This window comes from Hyla sarda, chromosome 4 (assembly GCF_029499605.1).
Source record: "Hyla sarda isolate aHylSar1 chromosome 4, aHylSar1.hap1, whole genome shotgun sequence".
NCBI lineage: Eukaryota > Metazoa > Chordata > Amphibia > Anura > Hylidae > Hyla > Hyla sarda.
The window spans coordinates 15,262,189-15,286,693 of NC_079192.1; the positions used below are offsets into that span (position 1 = coordinate 15,262,189).

At 46.9% G+C, this 24,505-nt stretch overlaps 1 protein-coding gene across 1 annotated transcript in view; it reads left to right on the top strand.

The window, feature by feature from the left end:
• Positions 1-24,505, top strand: part of DNAH2 (dynein axonemal heavy chain 2) — a 243,720-nt gene that overhangs the window by 22,689 nt on the left and 196,526 nt on the right. Inside the window, exons 2-9 of the mRNA XM_056570087.1 lie at positions 4,758-4,891; positions 7,683-7,750; positions 12,946-13,116; positions 13,194-13,422; positions 15,121-15,231; positions 17,181-17,419; positions 22,403-22,594; positions 23,930-24,087. Coding sequence (XP_056426062.1) covers positions 4,774-4,891; positions 7,683-7,750; positions 12,946-13,116; positions 13,194-13,422; positions 15,121-15,231; positions 17,181-17,419; positions 22,403-22,594; positions 23,930-24,087 — 1,286 coding nt within the window. The 5' untranslated portion in view covers positions 4,758-4,773. The remainder of the gene's footprint in view (positions 1-4,757; positions 4,892-7,682; positions 7,751-12,945; positions 13,117-13,193; positions 13,423-15,120; positions 15,232-17,180; positions 17,420-22,402; positions 22,595-23,929; positions 24,088-24,505) is intronic.

A 24,505-nucleotide genomic window follows, 5' to 3' on the forward strand; every position in this document is an offset into this window, starting at 1 on the left:
ACACCGCTCATCATCATACAGCTCACCCGCTTCTCTCTGACATGTATGTACACCGCTCATCATACAGCTCACCCGCTTCTCTCTGACATGTATGTACGCCACTCATCATACAGCTCACCCGCTTCTCTCTGACATGTATGTACGCCGCTCATCATTCAGCTCACCCGCTTCTCTCTGACATGTATGTACGCCATTCATCATACAGCTCACCCGCTTCTCTCTGACATGTATGTACACCGCTCATCATCATACAGCTCACCCGCTTCTCTCTGACATGTATGTACACCGCTCATCATACAGCTCACCCGCTTCTCTCTGACATGTATGTACGCCACTCATCATACAGCTCACCCGCTTCTCTCTGACATGTATGTACGCCACTCATCATACAGCTCACCCGCTTCTCTCTGACATGTATGTACGCCGCTCATCATACAGCTCACCCGCTTCTCTCTGACATGTATGAACGCCGCTCATCATACAGCTCACCCGCTTCTCTCTGACATGTATGTACACCGCTGATCATCATACAGCTCACCCGCTTCTCTCTGACATGTATGTACACCGCTCATCATACAGCTCACCCGCTTCTCTCTGACATGTATGTACGCCGCTCATCATACAGCTCACCCGCTTCTCTCTGACATGTATGAACGCCGCTCATCATACAGCTCACCCGCTTCTCTCTGACATGTATGTACACCGCTGATCATCATACAGCTCACCCGCTTCTCTCTGACATGTATGTACACCGCTCATCATACAGCTCACCCGCTTCTCTCTGACATGTATGTACGCCCCTCATCATCATACAGCTCACCCGCTTCTCTCTGACATGTATGTACGCCGCTCATCATACAGCTCACCCGCTTCTCTCTGACATGTATGTACACCGCTCATCATACAGCTCACCCGCTTCTCTCTGACATGTATGTACACCGCTGATCATCATGCAGCTCACCCGCTTCTCTCTGACATGTATGTACGCCGCTCATCATACAGCTCACCCGCTTCTCTCTGACATGTATGTACACCGCTCATCATACAGCTCACCCGCTTCTCTCTGACATGTATGTACACCGCTCATCATACAGCTCACCCGCTTCTCTCTGACATGTATGTACACCGCTCATCATACAGCTCACCCGCTTCTCTCTGACATGTATGTACACCGCTGATCATCATACAGCTCACCCGCTTCTCTCTGACATGTATGTACACCGCTCATCATACAGCTCACCCGCTTCTCTCTGACATGTATGTACGCCGCTCATCATACAGCTCACCCGCTTCTCTCTGACATGTATGAACGCCGCTCATCATACAGCTCACCCGCTTCTCTCTGACATGTATGTACACCGCTGATCATCATACAGCTCACCCGCTTCTCTCTGACATGTATGAACACCGCTCATCATACAGCTCACCCGCTTCTCTCTGACATGTATGTACACCGCTGATCATCATGCAGCTCACCCGCTTCTCTCTGACATGTATGTACACCGCTCATCATACAGCTCACCCGCTTCTCTCTGACATGTATGTACGCCCCTCATCATCATACAGCTCACCCGCTTCTCTCTGACATGTATGTACACCGCTCATAATACAGCTCACCCGCTTCTCTCTGACATGTATGTACACCGCTCATCATACAGCTCACCCGCTTCTCTCTGACATGTATGTACACCGCTCATCATACAGCTCACCCGCTTCTCTCTGACATGTATGTACGCCGCTCATCATCATACAGCTCACCCGCTTCTCTCTGACATGTATGTACACCGCTGATCATACAGCTCACCCGCTTCTCTCTGACATGTATGTACGCCGCTCATCATACAGCTCACCCGCTTCTCTCTGATATGTATGTACACCGCTGATCATCATACAGCTCACCCGCTTCTCTCTGACATGTATGTACACCGCTGATCATCATACAGCTCACCCGCTTCTCTCTGACATGTATGTACACCGCTCATCATACAGCTCACCAGCTTCTCTCTGACATGTATGTACGCCGCTCATCATTCAGCTCACCCGCTTCTCTCTGACATGTATGTACATCGTTCATCATACAGCTCACCCGCTTCTCTCTGACATGTATGTACACCGCTGATCATCATGCAGCTCGCCTGCTTTTCTCTGTACAAATCACAAATATTTTTTCTGGGCACAGGCGCCGTCCTGAGGTACGTGGGCTCACTGGCGAGTCCTGGCAGCTGCCACACTGTCTGAGTCAGCGCTGGAAAATACACAGTGGCCCGGTCAATGACGGGGGCTTATTTACCTTCTGTCCTGTCTGTGGGGGCGCATATATTATATAGTGTTCTGTTATCAGGGGTAACCCATTAACTCCCAACCTGACTGTGGCATTGCCCCCCTGTAGGGGCAGGAGCACATTTACAGCTCTGTATCATCCTGTAGGGGCAGGAGCAGATTTATAGCTCTGTATCACCCTGTAGGGGCAGGAGCAGATTTATAGCTCTGTATCACCCTGTAGGGGCAGGAGCAGATTTATAGCTCTGTATCACCCTGTAGGGGCAGGAGCAGATTTATAGCTCTGTATCACACTGTAGGGGCAGGAGCAGATTTATAGCTCTGTATCGCCCTGTAGGGGCAGGAGCAGATTTATAGCTCTATATCACCCTGTAGGGGCAGGAGCAGATTTATAGCTCTGTATCACCCTGTAGGGGCAGGAGCAGATTTATAGCTCTGTATCATCCTGTAGGGGCAGGAGCAGATTTATAGCTCTGTATCACCCTGTAGGGACAGGGACAGATTTATAGCTCTGTATCACCCTGTAGGGGCAGGAGCAGATGTATAGCTCTGTATCGCCCTGTAGGGGCAGGAGCAGATTTATAGCTCTGTATCACCCTGTAGGGGCAGGAGCAGATTTATAGCTCTGTATCACCCTGTAGGGACAGGTACAGATTTATAGCTCTGTATCACCCTGTAGGGACCAGGAGCAGATTTATAGCTCTGTATCACCCTGTAGGGACAGGAGCAGATTTATAGCTCTGTATCACCCTGTAGGGACAGGGACAGATTTATAGCTCTGTATCATCCTGTAGGGGCAGGAGCAGATTTATAGCTCTGTATCACCCTGTAGGGGCAGGAGCAGATTTATAGCTCTGTATCATCCTGTAGGGGCAGGAGCAGATTTATAGCTCTGTATTATCCTGTAGGGGCAGGAGCAGATTTATAGCTCTGTATCACCCTGTAGGGACAGGGACAGATTTATAGCTCTGTATCATCCTGTAGGGGCAGGAGCAGATTTATAGCTCTGTATCATCCTGTAGGGGCAGGAGCAGATTTATAGCTCTGTATCACCCTGTAGGGGCAGGAGCAGATTTATAGCTCTGTATCACACTGTAGGGGCAGGAGCAGATTTATAGCTCTGTATCATCCTGTAGGGGCAGGAGCAGATTTATAGCTCTGTATCACCCTGTAGGGGCAGGAGCAGATTTATAGCTCTGTATCACACTGTAGGGGCAGGAGCAGATTTATAGCTCTGTATCACACTGTAGGGGCAGGGACAGATTTATAGCTCTGTATCACCCTGTAGGGACAGGGACAGATTTATAGCTCTGTATCACCCTGTAGGCGCAGGAGCAGATTTATAGCTCTGTATCACCCTGTAGGGGCAGGAGCAGATTTATAGCTCTGTATCACCCTGTAGGCGCAGGAGCAGATTTATAGCTCTGTATCACACTGTTGGGGCAGGAGCAGATTTATAGCTCTGTATCATCCTGTAGGGGCAGGAGCAGATTTATAGCTCTGTATCACACTGTAGGGACAGGGACAGATTTATAGCTCTGTATCACACTGTAGTGGCAGGAGCAGATTTATAGCTCTGTATCACACTGTAGGGGCAGGAGCAGATTTATAGCTCTGTATCACACTGTAGGGGCAGGAGCAGATTTATAGCTCTGTATCACCCTGTAGGCGCAGGAGCAGATTTATTGCTCTGTATCACACTGTAGGGGCAGGAGCAGATTTATAGCTCTGTATCATCCTGTAGGGGCAGAGTTATAGCTCTGTATCACCCTGTAGGGACAGGAGCAGATTCATAGTTCTTTATCACCCTGTAGGGACAGGGGCAGAGTTATAACTCTGTATCATCCTGTAGGGGCAGAGTTATAGCTCTGTATCACCCTGTAGGGGCAGATTTATAGCCCTGTAACACCCTGTTGGGACAGATTGATAGCTCTGTATCACCCTGTAGGGGCAGATTTACAGCTCTGTATCACCCTGTAGGGGCAGATTTACAGCTCTGTATCACCCTGTAGGGGCAGATTTGTAGCTCTGTATTACCCTGTAGCGGCAGATTTATAGCTCTGTATTACCCTGTAGGGGCAGATGTACAGCCCTGTATCATCCTGTAGGGGCAGATTTACAGCTCTGTATCACCCTGAAGGGGATGGGGCAGATTTATAGCTCTATATCACCCTCTAGGGGCAGGGGCAGATTTATAGCTCTGTATCACCCTGTAGGGGTAGATTTATAGCTCTGTATGATCCTGTAGGGGCAGATTCATAGCTCTATATGATCATGTAAGGGAAGGTTTAAATCTCTGTATGATCCTGTAGGGGCAGATTTATAGCTCTGTATGGCAGATTTATAACTCTGTATCATCCTGTAGGGGAGGATTTATAGCCCTGTTCGGTCCCCCTGCAGGTGGAGGGGAAGACTATTAGTATATTATTACTCTCTATTAGATTTTTCCCTGTGTAACATGTGTTTGTTTTCTGCAGGTCTGGTGTGTAAATCATGGCTGACACAGACATTATCCATGTGTCGTCTGACCTTCACCCTGGGCACACTTTGGAACAATTGAAATTGAAAGACTCAGATGACCTTCCAGAAGACAGCAAATATGAGAAGCCAAGTAAGTGACTATCCTCTAGGTAGACTATATATAATATGAGGAGGGTGGTAAGTGACTATCCTCTATGACTATATATAATATGAGAAGCCTAGTAAGTGACTATCCTCTAGGTAGACTATATATAATATGAGGAGCCGAGTAAGTGACTATCCTCTAGGTAGGCTATATATAATATGAGGAGGGTGGTAAGTGACTATCCTCTAGGTAGACTATATATATATAATATGAGGAGGGTGGTAAGTGACTATCCTCTATGACTATATATAATATGAGAAGCCTAGTAAGTGACTATCCTCTAGGTAGACTATATATAATATGAGGAGGGTGGTAAGTGACTATCCTCTAGGTAGACTATATATATATATAATATGAGGAGGGTGGTAAGTGACTATCCTCTAGGTAGACTATATATATATAATATGAGGAGGGTGGTAAGTGACTATCCTCTAGGTAGACTATATATATATAATATGAGGAGGGTGGTAAGTGACTATCCTCTATGACTATATATAATATGAGAAGCCTAGTAAGTGACTATCCTCTAGGTAGACTATATATAATATGAGAAGCCTAGTAAGTGACTATCCTCTAGGTAGACTATATATAATATGAGAAGCCTAGTAAGTGACTATCCTCTAGGTAGACTATATATAATATGAGGAGCCGAGTAAGTGACTATCCTCTAGGTAGGCTATATATAATATGAGGAGGGTGGTAAGTGACTATCCTCTAGGTAGACTATATATATATATAATATGAGGAGGGTGGTAAGTGACTATCCTCTATGACTATATATAATATGAGAAGCCTAGTAAGTGACTATCCTCTAGGTAGACTATATATAATATGAGGAGCCGAGTAAGTGACTATCCTCTAGGTAGACTATATATAATATGAGGAGCCGAGTAAGTGACTATCCTCTAGGTAGACTATATATAATATGAGGAGCCGAGTAAGTGACTATCCTCTAGGTAGACTATATATAATATGAGGAGGGTGGTAAGTGACTATCCTCTAGGTAGACTATATATAATAATGAGGAGGGTGGTAAGTGACTATCCTCTATGACTATATATAATAATGAGGAGGGCGTTAAGTGACTATCTTCTATGACTATTTATAATAATGAGAAGGGTGGTAAGTGACTATATATGTAAGTGACTATATATAATATACAAAGGCGGGTTTAGTGGTTATCTTAGATGTTTATATATAATATTAGGAGGATAGAATTGTGCACATTCCAGATTAGTGTTGTAAGTTGTCTTGTTATCACATCATGTAGTGTATTTGTTGTTATGTTATCACATCATGTAGTGTATTTGTTGTTATGTTATCACATCATGTAGTGTATTTGTTATGTTATCACATCATGTAGTGTATTTGTTGTTATGTTATCACATCATGTAGTTTATTTGTCATGTTATCACATCATGTAGTGAATTTGTTGTTATGTTATCACATCATGTAGTGTATTTGTCATGTTATCACATCATGTAGTGTATTTGTTGTTATGTTATCACATCATGTAGTGTATTTGTTATGTTATCACATCATGTAGTGTATTTGTTGTTATGTTATCACATCATGTAGTGTATTTGTTATGTTATCACATCATGTAGTGTATTTGTTGTCTTGTTATCACATCATGTAGTGTATTTGTTGTCATGTTATCACATCATGTAGTGTATTTATGTTATCACATCACGTAGTATATTTGTTGTCATGTTATCACATCACGTAGTATATTTATTGTCATGTTATCACATCATGTAGTGTATTTGTTGTCATGTTATCACATCATGTAGTGTATTTGTTGTTATGTTATCACATCATGTAGTGTATTTGTTGTTATGTTATCACATCATGTAGTGTATTTGTTGTTATGTTATCATATCATGTAGTGTATTTGTTGTTATGTTATCATATCATGTTGTGTATTTGTTGTTATCACATCATGTAGTGTATTTGTTGTTATCACATCATGTAGTGTATTTGTTGTTATGTTATCACATCATGTAGTGTATTTGTTGTTATGTTATCACATGTGATGTAGTGTATTTGTGTTATCACATCATGTAGTGTATTTGTTGTCATGTTATCACATCATGTAGTGTATTTGTTATGTTATCACGTGATGTAGTGTATTTGTTATGTTATCACATCATGTAGTGTATTTGTTATGTTATCATATCATGTAGTGTATTTGTTATGTTATCACATCATGTAGTGTATTTGTTGTCATGTTATCACATCATGTAGTGTATTTGTTGTTATGTTATCACATCATGTAGTGTATTTGTTGTTATGTTATCATATCATGTAGTGTATTTGTTATGTTATCACGTGATGTAGTGTATTTGTTGTTATGTTATCACATCATGTAGTGTATTTGTTATGTTATCACATCATGTAGTGTATTTGTTATGTTATCACATCATGTAGTGTATTTGTTGTCTTGTTATCACATCATGTAGTGTATTTGTCATGTTATCACATCATGTAGTGTATTTGTTGTTATGTTATCACATCATGTAGTGTATTTGTTGTTATGTTATCACATCATGTAGTGTATTTGTTATGTTATCACATCATGTAGTGTATTTGTTGTCTTGTTATCACATCATGTAGTGTATTTGTCATGTTAGCACATCATGTAATGTATTTGTTGTTATGTTATCACATCATGTAGTGTATTTGTTGTTATGTTATCACATCATGTAGTTTATTTGTTATGTTATCACATCATGTAGTGTATTTGTTGTCATGTTACATATTTCTCTCTTTCTAGAATTCACAGAAGATGCAGAACATGACCCGTCCTTCGCTTCTACCACTGTCCAGGAACATTTAGATTTGGTGAGAGCATGTGCCCCCTTATGGAGGGGGAGAACACTACTGGATAGCCTGGAGCACTACACCCAATACATATGAAATATGAGCAAACATAGTGCTGCATATCAGAACTGTGTGTTGTATGTTACATGTTCTGATGTCAGGGCGTTGTGTATAGTGTGTTTAGATGATTTATGTATCGTGTTCAGATACCAGGATATTTGATGTGGTGTGCACTAAAATCACTTTATATGTTACATGTTCTGATGTCAGGATGTTGTATGTGACGTGTTCTGATGTCAGGATGTTGTATGTGACGTGTTCTGATGTTGTATGTGATGTGTTCTGATGTCAGGATGTTGTATGTGATGTGTTCTGATGTCAGGATGTTGTATGTGATTTGTTGTGATGTCAGGATGTTGTATGTTATATATTCTGATGTCAGGATGTTCTATGTGACGTGTTCTGATGTCAGGATGTTGTATGTGATGTGTTGTGTTGTCAGGATGTTGTATGTGATGTGTTCTGATGTCAGGATGTTGTATGTGACGTGTTCTGATATCAGGATGTTGTATGTGATATGTTCTGATGTTGTATGTGATATGTTTTGGTGTCAGGATGTTGTATGTGACGTGTTCTGATATCAGGATGTTGTATGTCACGTGTTGTGTTGTCAGGATGCTGTATGTGATGTGTTTTGGTGTCAGGATGTTGTATGTGACGTGTTCTGATATCAGGTTGTTGTATGTGACGTGTTCTGATATCAGGTTGTTGTATGTGACGTGTTCTGATGTCAGGATGTTGTATGTGACGTGTTCTGATGTTGTATGTGATGTGTTCTGATGTCAGGATGTTGTATGTGACGTGTTCTGATGTCAGGATGTTGTATGTGACGTGTTCTGATGTCAGGATGTTGTATGTGACGTGTTCTGATGTCAGGATGTTCTATGTGACGTGTTCTGATGTCAGGATGTTGTATGTGATGTGTTCTGATGTCAGGATGTTGTATGTGACGTGTTCTGATGTCAGGATGTTGTATGTGACGTGTTCTGATGTCAGGATGTTGTATGTGACGTGTTCTGATGTCAGGATGTTGTATGTGACGTGTTCTGATATCAGGATGTTGTATGTGATATGTTCTGATGTCAGGATGTTGTTCGTGACATGTTCTGATGTCAGGATGTTGTATGTGACGTGTTCTGATGTCAGGATGTTGTATGTGATGTGTTCTGATGTCAGGATGTTGTATGTGACGTGTTCTGATGTCAGGATGTTGTATGTGACGTGTTCTGATGTCAGGATGTTGTATGTGACGTGTTCTGATGTCAGGATGTTGTATGTGACGTGTTCTGATGTCAGGATGTTGTATGTGACGTGTTCTGATGTCAGGATGTTGTATGTGACGTGTTCTGATGTCAGGATGTTGTATGTGATATGTTCTGATGTCAGGATGTTGTTCGTGACATGTTCTGATGTCAGGATGTTGTATGTGACGTGTTCTGATGTCAGGATGTTGTATGTGACGTGTTCTGATGTCAGGATGTTGTATGTGACGTGTTCTGATGTCAGGATGTTGTATGTAACGTGTTGTGTTGTCAGGATGTTGTATGTGACATGTTCTGATGTCAGGATGTTGTATGTGATGTTTTTTGGTGTCAGGTTGTTGTATGTGATATGTTCTGATGTCAGGATGTTGTATTTAACATGTTCTGATGTCAGGATGTTGTATGTGACGTGTTCTGATGCCAGGATGTTGTATCTGATGTGTTCTGATGTCAGGATGTTGTATTTAACATGTTCTGATGTCAGGATGTTGTATGTAACGTGTTGTGTTGTCAGGATGTTGTATGTGACGTGTTCTGATGTCAGGATGTTGTATGTGACGTGTTCTGATGTCAGGATGTTGTATGTGATATGTTTTGGTGTTTTGTATTTAACATGTTCTGATGTCAGGATGTTGTATGTAACGTGTTGTGTTGTCAGAATGTTGTATGTGACGTGTTCTGATATCAGGATGTTGTATGTGATATGTTCTGATGTCAGGATGTTGTATGTGATATGTTTTGGTGTCAGGATGTTGTATGTGACGTGTTCTGATATCAGGATGTTGTATGTCACGTGTTGTGTTGTCAGGATGCTGTATGTGATGTGTTTTGGTGTCAGGATGTTGTATGTGACGTGTTCTGATATCAGGTTGTTGTATGTGACGTGTTCTGATATCAGGTTGTTGTATGTGATGTGTTTTGGTGTCATGTTGTTGTATGTCACATGTTCTGTGGTCAGGATGTTGTAGAAGACACTTGCTGGTGTTACAACCCTCTACGGGATAGACACTTGCAGACTCTGGTGACTGCACAGTGACAGGACGCTGCCAGTACGTGTCATCCGTCTCCTTCTGCTGATGCCGGGCATGTTCTGGTGATGAGCAGAGCGTTTGGGGGGAGAATGGACGATGCATCTGGCTCGTGTTTTCTTCTTCACACAACAGATGTTCACTACACGAAGTCATTAGTCAGTGAATGTTCTTGCCGGGAGGCAGCAAAGACAATTCTGCTGAACTAATCCTCTGCCGGCCCCCTGTGCGTCCTGTATTGTGTGCGTATAATGTTCCCAGTGCCGCCACCGCCATACTGTAACATCCAGTCATTACATATAATCACACCATGTCATCTACCTACCTTGTACACTGGGGACATGTGATACTTCATGTGCTACACCATGTAGCAAATCCCCATGTGATACCTCTGTGCTGTAATGACTGGTAATGTCTCCTGTGCTGTACTGACTGGTGACATCTGTGCTGTACTGACTGGTGACATCTCCTGTCCTGTGCTGACTGGTGACGTCTCCTGTCCTGTGCTGACTGGTGACGTCTCCTCTGCTATACTGACTGGTGACGTCTCCTCTGCTGTACTGACTGGTGACGTCTCCTCTGCTGTACTGACTGGTGACGTCTCCTCTGCCGTACTGACTGGTGACGACTCCTCTGCCGTACTGACTGGTGACGTCTCCTCTGCTGTACTGACTGGTGACGTCTCCTCTGCTGTACTGACTGGTGACGTCTCCTCTGCTGTACTGACTGGTGACGTCTCCTCTGCTGTACTGACTGGTGACGTCTCCTCTGCTGTACTGATTGGTGACGTCTCCTCTGCTGCACTGACTGGTGATGTCTCCTCTGCTGTACTGACTGGTGACGTCTCCTCTGCTGCACTGACTGGTGACGTCTCCTCTGCTGCACTGACTGGTGACGTCTCCTCTGCTGCACTGACTGGTGACGTCTCCTCTGCTGCACTGACTGGTGACGTCTCCTCTGCTGCACTGACTGGTGACGTCTCCTCTGCTGTCCTGACTGGTGACGTCTCCTCTGTTGTACTGACTGGTGACGTCTCCTCTGTTGTACTGACTGGTGACGTCTCCTCTGCCGTACTGACTGGTGACGTCTCCTCTGCCGTACTGACTGGTGACGTCTCCTCTGCCGTGCTGACTGGTGACGTCTCCTCTGCCGTACTGACTGGTGACGTCTCCTCTGCCGTACTGACTGGTGACGTCTCCTCTGCCGTGCTGACTGGTGACGTCTCCTCTGCCGTACTGACTGGTGACGTCTCCTCTGCTGTCCTGACTGGTGACGTCTCCTCTGCGGTCCTGACTGGTGACGTCCCCTCTGCTGTCCTGACTGGTGACGTCCCCTCTGCTGTCCTGACTGGTGACGTCTCCTCTGCAGTCCTGACTGGTGACGTCTCCTCTGCCGTACTGACTGGTGACGTCTCCTCTGCCGTGCTGACTGGTGACGTCTCCTCTGCCGTACTGACTGGTGACGTCTCCTCTGCCGTACTGACTGGTGACGTCTCCTCTGCCGTGCTGACTGGTGACGTCTCCTCTGCCGTACTGACTGGTGACGTCTCCTCTGCTGTCCTGACTGGTGACGTCTCCTCTGCGGTCCTGACTGGTGACGTCCCCTCTGCTGTCCTGACTGGTGACGTCCCCTCTGCTGTCCTGACTGGTGACGTCTCCTCTGCAGTCCTGACTGGTGACGTCTCCTCTGCCGTACTGACTGGTGACGTCTCCTCTGCCGTACTGACTGGTGACGTCTCCTCTGCCGTACTGACTGGTGACGTCTCCTCTGCCGTACTGACTGGTGACGTCTCCTCTGCCGTAATGACTGGTGACGTCTCCTCTGCCGTACTGACTGGTGACGTCTCCTCTGCCGTACTGACTGGTGACGTCTCCTCTGCCGTACTGACTGGTGACGTCTCCTCTGCCGTACTGACTGGTGACGTCTCCTCTGCTGCACTGACTGGTGACGTCTCCTCTGCTGTACTGACTGGTGACGTCTCCTCTGCTGTACTGACTGGTGACGTCTCCTCTGCTGTACTGACTGGTGACGTCTCCTCTGCTGTACTGACTGGTGACGTCTCCTCTGCTGTACTGACTGGTGACGTCTCCTCTGCTGTACTGACTGGTGACGTCTCCTCTGCTGTACTGACTGGTGACGTCTCCTCTGCCGTACTGACTGGTGACGTCTCCTCTGCCGTGCTGACTGGTGACGTCTCCTCTGCCGTGCTGACTGGTGACGTCTCCTCTGCCGTACTAACTGGTGACGTCTCCTCTGCCGTGCTGACTGGTGACGTCTCCTCTGCCGTACTGACTGGTGACGTCTCCTCTGCTGTCCTGACTGGTGACGTCTCCTCTGCGGTCCTGACTGGTGACGTCCCCTCTGCTGTCCTGACTGGTGACGTCCCCTCTGCTGTCCTGACTGGTGACGTCTCCTCTGCCGTACTGACTGGTGACGTCTCCTCTGCCGTACTGACTGGTGACGTCTCCTCTGCCGTACTGACTGGTGACGTCTCCTCTGCCGTACTGACTGGTGACGTCTCCTCTGCCGTAATGACTGGTGACGTCTCCTCTGCCGTACTGACTGGTGACGTCTCCTCTGCCGTACTGACTGGTGACGTCTCCTCTGCCGTACTGACTGGTGACGTCTCCTCTGCCGTACTGACTGGTGACGTCTCCTCTGCCGCACTGACTGGTGACGTCTCCTCTGCTGCACTGACTGGTGACGTCTCCTCTGCTGTACTGACTGGTGACGTCTCCTCTGCTGTACTGACTGGTGACGTCTCCTCTGCTGTACTGACTGGTGACGTCTCCTCTGCTGTACTGACTGGTGACGTCTCCTCTGCTGTACTGACTGCTCATGTTCTCCTTTTGTTTTTCCACTTCAGAAACCAAATTTAAAGCAGAAGATTGTCCTGAGTCGGGTGACCCCTGAGATGTGGACGGCCGAGCTTGATGCCGCCTTGGACCGATTTGCATCAGATGTCACCCAGGAGACGCTGTCTGTGTATTTTGACCCTCACACCGGTCTTCATGTAGAGCCCAATATGCCGGCTCAGGTACGTAATGTCATCCGCTGTCCTCTTTACAAGTCACGTTGTACTTGCTGGAGGCCTCAATGTAAATTCTCTTCCAGAACATGGAGCAGTCAGTTTACTTCATCAGAAATCAACGAGTCCCTTTAACCCCAGAGAGCCTGGAGGAGAACCTGCAGTTTGGATCTTTGCGGGGACCGTACCTTGTAACGCTGCTCAGACTCATGAACGGCATTTATGCCCCCTACATCTTCAGTGATACCAGCTGGCCCGAGAGTATCCGCAATGACTTCTTGGCTCACGTCCACCGGTTCTTGGCAGCTCTAACAGGTAGCCCATAGCTGTCACCTTCTCAGCACTAACTGGGTAGTCTTAGCACCACAAGGGGGCTTTGCACCCCCCCCCCTGGGGCATTAGGGTATGCCAGAGTGCTGCAGCCCGATCACTTGTAGTCTTTATTTAAAGGGGTACTCCACCCCTAGACAAGATGTCTGATCGCGGGGGTCCCGCCGCTGGGGACCCCCGCAATATAGCATGCAGCACCCACCTGTTACTGCTCCGGAAGCACTGGAGGGTCTGGCTCCCGACCACGGGGACGGAAGATCCTGACGTCACGACTCCGCCCCCATGTGATGTCACGCCCCGCCCCCTCAGTGCAAGTCTATGGGAGGGGGCATGAGGGGATGACTCTGCCTGTAGGTCCGGAAGAGCTGGAGGGTCTGGCTCCCGACCACGGGGACGGAAGATCGTGACATCACGACTCCGCCGCCGTGTGATGTCACGCCCCACCCCCTCAATGCAAGTCTATGGGAGGGGGCGTGACAGCACGACTCCGCCTGGAGGTCCGGAAGAGCTGGAGGGTCTGGCTTCCGACAACGGGGACGGAAGATCCTGACGTCACGACTCCGCCCCTGTGTGATGTCACGCCCCGCCCCCTCAATGCAAGTCTATGGGAGGGGGTGTGACGGCACGACTCCACCTGGAGGTCCGGAAGAGCTGGAGGGTCTGGCTCCCGACCACGGGGACGGAAGATCCTGATGTCACGACTCCGCCCCCGTGTGATGTGATGCCCCGCCCCCTCAATGCAAGTCTATGGGAGGGGGCGTGATGGCACGACTCCGCCTGGAGGTCCGGAAGCACTGGAGGGTCTGGCTCCCGACCACGGGGGCGGAAGATCCTGACATCACGACTCCGCCCCCGTGTGATGTCACGCCCCGCCCCCTCAATGCAAGTCTATGGGAGGGGGCATGATGGCACGACTCCGTCTGGAGGTCCGGAAGCACTGGAGGGTCTGGCTCCCGACCACGGGGGCGGAAGATCCTGACGTCATGACTCCGCCCCCGTGTGATGTCATGCCCCGCCCCCTCAATGCAAGTCTATGGGAGGGGGCATGATGGCACGACTCCGTCTGGAGGTCCGGAAGCACTGGAGGGTCTGGCTCCCGACCACGGGGACGGAAGATCGTGACGTCACGACTCCGCCCCCGTGTGATGGCACGCCCCACCCCCTCAATGCAAGTCTATGTGAGGGGGCGTGACGGCACGACTCCGTCTGGAGGTCCGGAAGAGCTGCAGGGTCTGGCTCCCGACAACGGGGACGGAAGATCGTGACGCCACGACTCCGCCTACGTGTGATGGCACGCCCCGCCCCCTCAATGCAACCCTCCTATGCCGTCACGCCCCCTCCCATAGACTTGCATTGAGGGCGCGGGCCGTGACACCACACGGGGCGGAGTCGTGACGTCACGATCTTCCCTCCCCGTGGTCGGGAGCCAGACCCTCCAGCGCTTCCGGAGCAGTAACAGGTGGGTGCTGCATGCTATATTGCGGGTGTCCCCAGCGGCGGGACCCCCGCGATCAGACATCTTATCCCCTATCCTTTAGATAGGGGATAAGATGTCTAGGGGTGGAGTACCCCTTTAACCACTATTGTTGTGTGTGGATGCTGATCTATTGGAATGTCATTGTTTTCTGTATCCCCGTGAATGTTCCTATCCTCTGACCTGTTCTCCTTTTGTACCACCATCAGATACTAGGTATAAGCTGCAGGGACACACCGTCCTTTACATCCCCATTGAAGCCATGCACTTAAAGGCAGAGGAGGCCGTGAATGACAAGGAGCTGGTTCAGAGGCTAGAGAGTGAGTATATATTAGATATCTGGACGTGAAATAGATAGAATAGATAGATTTTATCAGATTGGTGTTAATGTTTTGCCAAGATGCACAACATATAAACAGTTTTTGATTCTGTCAGTGCCAATTTGAAGGGGTTATTTGGGAGAAGAAAACAGCACCACTCAGGTTGTATGTGGTATTGCAACTCTGCTCCATTTATTTCAGTGGAACTGAGCTGCAATTCTACCCTCAGGCTGCATTCACATGGCAGAAATTCCGTGCGGACTTCTGCTTGGAATGTGCGCAAGGAATTTCCGCTGCAGCAGAGACCCATTGAATTCAACAAGATTCTGCAGCTCTGTGCACACGGCGGCATTTCCGTCACGGAAATTATTTTTTCCCTTTCCCCGTGTGGACATTCTGCTGTGTGATTGCGGCCTAAGGCCAGCTTCACACTGCAGAATTTCTGCACTGAAGTCTTCACTGAATTCTGCATGAATTTATAGCCAATTCACTTCAATGGAATTCCTAAAGCAGAAATTCTGTTGTGTGAATGGGACAGTGGAATCCCATTAAAGTGTATTGGCTATAAATTCATGCAGAATTCAGTGCAGAAATTCTGCCTTATGAATCCGCCCTAAGGGCTCATTCAAACGAGCAGATTTTCTGCAACAGATCTGATGTAGATTTGCTGCCTTAGGGTGCGGTCACACGTGCACATTTTTGCTGCAGATCTGCTTCAGCAGATTTTGCTGCCTACTGAAGTCATTGGGCAGCAAAATCTGCTGTAGCAGATCTGCAGCAGAAAATCCGCTCGTGTGAATGAGCCCTAAGGGTACATTCACACGGGCGGATTACCTGCGGAATTTATGCAAATTTTGCTGCCTATTGACTTCAGTAGGCAGCAAAATCTGCTGAAGCAGATCTGCAGCAAAAATGCGTACGTGTGACCGCACCCTAAGGGTGCGTTCTCATGAGCGGACCCACAGCATATTTTACGCTGCTGATCCGCCGCTGAAGGACCCCTGCATGGTGGCTTTACATGTGCCTGCTCGGAGCGGCAATACGCCGCTACGAGCAGACACACTGCGATGTGCGAGTTGCAGCGTGCATGCGCAGTATACTCGAACATCGCAGCTGCTCTCTGCCTAGCTCATGGAGCAGGGGGGAACATCCGCGATGTGTGCGAGTACACCGCACATGCGCGGCGACTCGCACAACGCTCCAGTGTGTCTGCTCGTAGCGACGTATTGCCACTCCGAGCATGCATTTGTAAAGCCACCATGCAGCGTCCTTCAGCGGTGGATCTGCAGCGTAAAGTACGCTGTGGGTCCACTCGTGTAAACGTACCCTAAGGCTAGGTTCAGTCTACGGAATCTCCAGAGGAAAAATTTCCGTCTAGAGATTCCGAGTGCAGCCAGCACTGACTGAATCAGTCGGCGCTAGGACCGCGCGGACATTGCAGTCCCCAATAGACTGCAATGTGTTCCGCAAGTATTTCCGTCTGAAAAATGAGCAACGCCATTCTTCAGGCGGAAATTTGAAAGCAAATTTTCCGTTCACAAATTACGAAGTGTGAACTGGTGAATGGAAAATCCATTCACTGGCAAAATACATTTTAGTTAGCAGAATTTCAGCCTGCAATTTCAAAGCGGAGTTTGAACCTAGCCTAAGGCCGGATTCACTGAATTCTGCATGAATTTATAGCCAATACACTTCAATTGGATTCTGCTGTCCCATTCATACAGCAGAATTTCTGCTTCAGGAATTCCATTGAAGGGAATAGGCTAATAAATTCATGCAGAATTCAATGCAGAAATTCTGCCATGTGAATCCGGCCTTAGGGTATGTTCACATGTTCGGATCGGTTCATTTAAAAAAAAAAAAAAAAAGCTGTTTCGCCCTCTAATGAAACAAATGGTCACCTGTCCAGTTCTATGCGTTTCTGATGCCCCGCTTTTCTGCCATCACAGCCGCCATGGTGCACTGGACCCGTCAGATCAAGGAGGTTCTGAGCGCACAGGAAGCGGTGGAGATCGGAGAGAACTCGGGACCTCTGGAGGAGATAGAGTTCTGGAGGGACAGATGTGCCGACCTGTCGGGTATAGGCACGCAGCTGGACCAGCCGGGGGTCAAACACATTGAGCTCATCCTTCAGTTGGCAAAGTCATCGTATATAGGACCCTTTCAGAAGCTGTCCAAGCAGATCCAGGTGAGATAATGGCCGCCTGCCAACACATTCTCTAATAACTTAAAGGGGTACTCTGGTGGATACTATTTTTTTTTTTTAAATCAACTGTTGCCAGAAAGCTAAACAGATTTGTAAATTACTTCTATTTAAAAATCTTAATCCTTCCAGTACTTATCAGCTTTTGTATGCTCCAAAGGAAGTTCTATTCTTTTAGATCTTTTTTTTTCTGTCTGACCACAGTGCTCTCTGGTGACACCTCTGTCCATGTCAGGAACTGTCCAGAGCAAGATAGGTTTTCCATGGGGATTTTTTTTCCTGCTCTTGACAGTTACTGAAATGGACAGAGGTGTCAGCAGAGAGCAGTGTGGTCAGACAGAAAGGAAATTCAAAAAGAAAAGAACTTCCTGTGGAGCATACAGCAGCTGCCGAGTACTGGAAGGATTAAGATTTTTAAATAGAAGTAATTTACAAATCTGTGTAACTTTCTGGCACCAATTGATTTAACCCCTTAAGGACTCAGCCCATTTGGACCTTAAGGACTAAGACAATTTTATTTTTCCGTTTTCGTTTTTTTCCTCCTCCCCTTCAAAAAATCGTAACTCTTTTATATTTTCATCCACAGACTAGTATGAGGGCTTGTTTTTTGCGCGACCAGTTGTCCGTTGTAATGCCATCACTCACTTTACCATAAAATATATGGCGCAACCAAAAAAAATACTATTTGTGTGGGGAAATTAAAAAGAAAACCGCAATTTTGCTAATTTTGGAAGGTTTTGTTTTCACGCCGTACAATTTACGGTAAAAATGACATGTGTTTTTATTCTCTGGGTCAATACAATTAAAATGATACCCATGATTATGCACTTTTCTATTATTGTTGCGCTTAAAAAAAATTGCAAACTTTTTAACCAAATTAGTACATTTAAAATCCCCCTATTTTGAAGACCTATAACTTTTTCATTTTTCCGTATAAGCGGCGGTATGAGGGCTCATTTTTTGCGCCGTGATCTGTACTTTTATTAATACTATATTTGCTTATACAAAACTTTTATTACATTTTTTATTGATTTTTTTTTTTGAATAAAATGTTATAAAAAAGCTGCTATTTTGGATTTTTTTTTTTTTTTTTTACGTTCACGCCGTTCACCGTACAGGATCATTTACATTTTATTTTAATAGTTCGGATATTTCCGCACGCGGCGATACCAAATATGTATATAAAATAATTTTTTTACACTTTTTGGGGGTAAAATAGGGAAAATGGGACAATTTACGTTTTTATTGGGGGGAGGGGGTTTTTCACATTTTTTTTTACTTTAACTTTTTTCACTTTTATTTTTACACTCTTATAGTCCCCATAGGGGACTATTTATAGCAACCATTCGATTGCTAATCCTGTTCAGTGATATGTATAGGACACAGCACTGATCAGCATTATCGGTCATCTTCTGCTCTGGTCTGCGGGAAGGCAGATCAGAGCAGAAGACTCCCGGAAGGCAGCGGAGCCAGGTGAGGGGACCTCCGTCTGCTGTGCGGGATGATCGGATCGCTGCGGCAGCGCTGCGGGCGATCTGATCATCCTGTTAATTGACCGCAATGCTGCAGATGCCGTGATCTGTATTGATCACGGCATCTGAGGGGTTAATGGCGGACATCCGCGGGATCGCGGGTGTCTGCCATTACCGGCGGGTCTCTGGCGGCAATCCACAGCTGGCACCTGCTGCGCATGATGCCGGCATCGCTCCGATGCTTGCAGTTATGTATAGGATGTAAATGTATGTCCTGGTGCGTTAAGTACCACATCACCAGGACTTACATTTACGTCCTGCGTCGTTAAGGGGTTAAAGGGGTATTCCAGGAAAAAAAAACTTTTTTGTTTAGATCAACTGGCTCCAGAAAGTTAAACAGATTTGTATATTACTTCTAGTAAAAAATCTTAATCCTTCCAATAATTATCCGCTGCTGAAGTTGAGTTGTTCTTATCTGTCTGGAAACAGTGCTCTCTGCTGACATCTCTGCTTGTCTTGTGAACTGCACAGAGTAAAAGAGTGGGAATTTGCTTCTACTCTGGACAGCTCCCGAGACAGATGTCATCAGAAAGCACTTAGACAGAAAAGAACAACTCAACTTCAGCAGCTCATAAGTACTGAAAGGATTAAGATTTTTTAATAGAAGTCATTTACAAATCTGTTTAACTTTCTGGAGCCAGTTGATATATAAAAAAATTTTTTTCCTGGATAACCCCCTTTAAGAAAAAAGAACACCAAATACAGTACACCTTAAACCTCCTTATCCTTTATGTATAAATAACACCCCCAAATATTGTACATATAATGAACAGCTGTACTAGCACATTTAGTACACACAAATATTTACAACATATACAGTATACATAAATATTGTGTTAGGCGGCTGGTAGTAAGCCACATGTATAGACAGGGACGAGATCTGATTAGTTAGCGCTGGACAAGCGGGATTTAGTTTGTGTTGGTGAAGGCTGTATTCGTATTGTTACAAAAAATTACAAAAGGCGAAGCTCTTTTTAAACATTTGTTACATGTCCCTGTCTCTGGCTGTTATATTGCTTCTATTAGACTAGTTCTGTGGAGCTAATCTCTTACACAGTACACAAACCTATTAGACACATATATACATTTTACCCATCTACACCCCATATATACATTACAGCAGCCAGCAGGAATGTTTGGCTGAATTGTTGAGGTGTGGGGCAGGCTGTGGCTCCATGTCTACGTATGTCTAATGTCCTGGTCTCTAGCTGGCTCCATGTCTACCTAGGTCTAATGTCCTGGTCTCTAGCTGGCTCCATGTCTACCTAGGTCTAATGTCCTGGTCTCTAGCTGGCTCCATGTCTACCTAGGTCTAATGTCCTGGTCTCTAGCTGGCTCCATGTCTACCTAGGTCTAATGTCCTGGTCTCTAGCTGGCTCCATGTCTACCTAGGTCTAATGTCCTGGTCTCTAGCTGGCTCCATGTCTACCTAGGTCTAATGTCCTGGTCTCTAGTTGGCTCCATGTCTACCTAGGTCTAATGTCCTGGTCTCTAGCTGGCTCCATGTCTACCTAGGTCTAATGTCCTGTCTCTAGCTGGCTCCATGTCTACCTAGGTCTAATGTCCTGTCTCTAGCTGGCTCCATGTCTACCTAGGTCTAATGTCCTGGTCTCTAGCTGGCTCCATGTCTACCTAGGTCTAATGTCCTGGTCTCTAGCTGGCTCCATGTCTATTTATGTCTAATGTCCTTGGCTCTAGTTGGCTCCATGTCTACCTAGGTCTAATGTCCTGGTCTCTAGCTGGCTCCATGTCTACCTAGGTCTAATGTCCTGGTCTCTAGCTGGCTTCATGTCTACCTAGGTCTAATGTCCTGGTCTCTAGCTGGCTCCATGTCTACCTAGGTCTAATGTCCTGGTCTCTAGTTGGCTCCATGTCTACCTAGGTCTAATGTCCTGGTCTCTAGCTGGCTCCATGTCTACCTAGGTCTAATGTCCTGTCTCTAGCTGGCTTCATGTCTACCTAGGTCTAATGTCCTGGTCTCTAGTTGGCTCCATGTCTACCTAGGTCTAATGTCCTGGTCTCTAGCTGGCTCCATGTCTACCTAGGTCTAATGTCCTGGTCTCTAGTTGGCTCCATGTCTACCTAGGTCTAATGTCCTGTCTCTAGTTGGCTCCATGTCTACCTAGGTCTAATGTCCTGGTCTCTAGCTGGCTCCATGTCTACCTAGGTCTAATGTCCTGTCTCTAGCTGGCTCCATGTCTACCTAGGTCTAATGTCCTGTCTCTAGCTGGCTCCATGTCTACGTATGTCTATTGTCCTGGTCTCTAGCTGGCTCCATGTCTACCTAGGTCTAATGTCCTGTCTCTAGCTGGCTCCATGTCTACCTAGGTCTAATGTCCTGGTCTCTAGCTGGCTCCATGTCTACCTAGGTCTAATGTCCTGGTCTCTAGTTGGCTCCATGTCTACCTAGGTCTAATGTCCTGGTCTCTAGCTGGCTCCATGTCTACCTAGGTCTAATGTCCTGGTCTCTAGCTGGCTTCATGTCTACCTAGGTCTAATGTCCTGGTCTCTAGCTGGCTCCATGTCTACCTAGGTCTAATGTCCTGGTCTCTAGTTGGCTCCATGTCTACCTAGGTCTAATGTCCTGGTCTCTAGCTGGCTCCATGTCTACCTAGGTCTAATGTCCTGTCTCTAGCTGGCTTCATGTCTACCTAGGTCTAATGTCCTGGTCTCTAGTTGGCTCCATGTCTACCTAGGTCTAATGTCCTGGTCTCTAGCTGGCTCCATGTCTACCTAGGTCTAATGTCCTGGTCTCTAGTTGGCTCCATGTCTACCTAGGTCTAATGTCCTGGTCTCTAGTTGGCTCCATGTCTACCTAGATCTAATGTCCTGGTCTCTAGTTGGCTCCATGTCTACCTAGGTCTAATGTCCTGGTCTCTAGCTGGCTCCATGTCTACCTAGGTCTAATGTCCTGGTCTTTTGCTGGCTCCATGTCTACCTAGGTCTAATGTCCTGGTCTCTAGCTGGCTCCATGTCTACCTAGGTCTAATGTCCTGGTCTCTAGCTGGCTCCATGTCTACCTAGGTCTAATGTCCTGTCTCTAGCTGGCTCCATGTCTACCTAGGTCTAATGTCCTGGTCTCTAGCTGGCTCCATGTCTACCTAGGTCTAATGTCCTGTCTCTAGCTGGCTCCATGTCTACCTAGGTCTAATGTCCTGTCTCTAGCTGGCTCCATGTCTACCTAGGTCTAATGTCCTGTCTCTAGCTGGCTCCATGTCTACCTAGGTCTAATGTCCTGTCTCTAGCTGGCTCCATGTCTACCTAGGTCTAATGTCCTGGTCTCTAGCTGGCTCCATGTCTACCTAGGTCTAATGTCCTGGTCTCTAGCTGGCTCCATGGCCTAGTATGAAGCCCATCAGCCCCAGTAAGGAGGATATGTGTGTCCAGTGCCTCCATATGATTTTCCATCATGTCTCGTGTGTTTCTTCTCTATTAGGAGGGCTCCGTCCAGGCTCAGTCCAACCTAAGCTTCCTATCTCTTCTAAAACAACCATTCGAAGAAATGATGTCGCTGAAGATTAAGGAGATTCCTGACAAGCTTCCTCATCTCCTCAACCTTGTCCGCATCATCTGGGTCAACTCGCCCTACTACAACACCCGAGAACGTCTTACATCTCTTTTTCGCAAGGTAAGAATAAGGAATCCTTAATTGTGTATACACCTTTAAAGGGATACTCTGCCCCTAGACATCCCCTATCCAAAGCATAGAAGATAAGATGTCTGATCACAGGGGACCCCCCCCGCGATCTGCCTGCGGCACCCAGTGTTTGTTTAGAACGCCGACTGCGGCACCGGAGGCTCGTGACATCACGGCCATGCCCCCCTTGTGACATCACGGCCATGCATCCCTTGTGACATCACGGCCACGCCCCCTCAATGCAAGTCTATGGGAGGGGGCGTGACGTCCGTCACGCCCCCTCCCATAGACTTGAATTGAGGGGCAGTGTGTGACGCCACGAGGGGGGCATGGCCTTGACGCAATGCTAGTCATCAGGCACGGAGTAAAGTTCGCTCCGTGCACAGGATGACTGCAGTGCCACAGCAGAGATAGCAGGGGTTCCCAGCGGCGGGACCCACACGATCAGCCATCTTATCCCCTATCCTTTGGATAGGGGATAAGGTGTCTAGGGGTGGAGTCCCCCTTTAAGCTCTGTGAATAAACTGCTGTTTAGTCCTGTGGGGTGAATGACTGTACACAGAACTGCTTCCCACCCCAGGAGCCCTTTTCTGTTAGGGAGAAAAAGATGGAGAGACCGATACCGGCGCTTGGTGTAGTACCCGATGTAACAGGAGCTAAAGTGGTCCAGAACTGGACAGGAACCATAAAGATGGCCGCTCACCTTAGAAAAGACAATAAAGGCATATAACCCTAGCGATAATGGGGTACTGAAGGTGCGGAGTCGCTGTCAGGCCTTCTGGGTAGCAGGAATCAGTAGCACTGTCCTGGATAGAATGCGTAGAAGCTTTAAAAAATACCCTTTGTAGATGGCGCTGCGGCTCCTTCAGAATGATGATATAGGACCAATGCTTGGTTTAAGGTTCACAGTGGAACCATTTTTATTGAGTTAATAAAATAAAAAAAAATCCGATGACGCGTTTCGGGAGGATCCCTCCCTTCCTCAGATCAGAATCTGAGGAAGGGAGGGATCCTCCCGAAACGTGTCATTGCATGTTTTGTATTTTATTTTTCAAGCTTCTGTGCATCCAGGAGCCCTTAGGATCATATGACTTGTTTTTGGGTACCTGAGAGACACTCTTTGTAAACCCTCTTCGCTCAGGGAGGTCCTGAATGACCCCTTGCTGGCTCAGAATTTCATGATTTGAAGATCTACTAAATTAGACAACCCCTTTAAGGTGGCTTGTCTGCAGGTCTCAAAATCAGTGGTCTGAATGTGGCCCATAGTGTATGAGAATGACCAGAATGCTGTGTACAGAACATGACATCTGCTTCTTCTTGTCACAGATAAGTAATGAATTCATCCGACTGTGCAGCCGAGAAATCACTTTAGATCGGATCTTTGATGGATACATCACATCCAGTCGCCAGGTGATACAAGACTGTATACAGTGCTGCACGGCGTGGAAGGAGCAGTATATGAGGGCAGCACAGATCCACCACAGGTAGGGGACACTATATACTTCTAGGGCTTACCCCAAGTATCAGTGTCATTACCCTGTACCCCAAGTATCAGTGTCATTACCCTGTACCCCAAGTGTCAGTGTCATTACCCTGTACCCCAAGTGTCATTATCCTGTACCCCAAGTATCAGTGTCATTACCCTGTACCCCAAGTGTCAGCGTGTCATTACCCTGTACCCCAAGTGTCAGTGTCATTATCCTGTACCCCAAGTATCAGTGTCATTACCCTGTACCCCAAGTGTCAGCGTGTCATTACCCTTTACCCCAAGGGTCAGTGTCATTATCCTGTACCCCAAGTGTCAGTGTCATTATCCTGTACCCCAAGTGTCAGTGTCATTACCCTTTACCCCAAGGGTCAGTGTCATTATCCTGTACCCCAAGTGTCAGTGTCATTATCCTG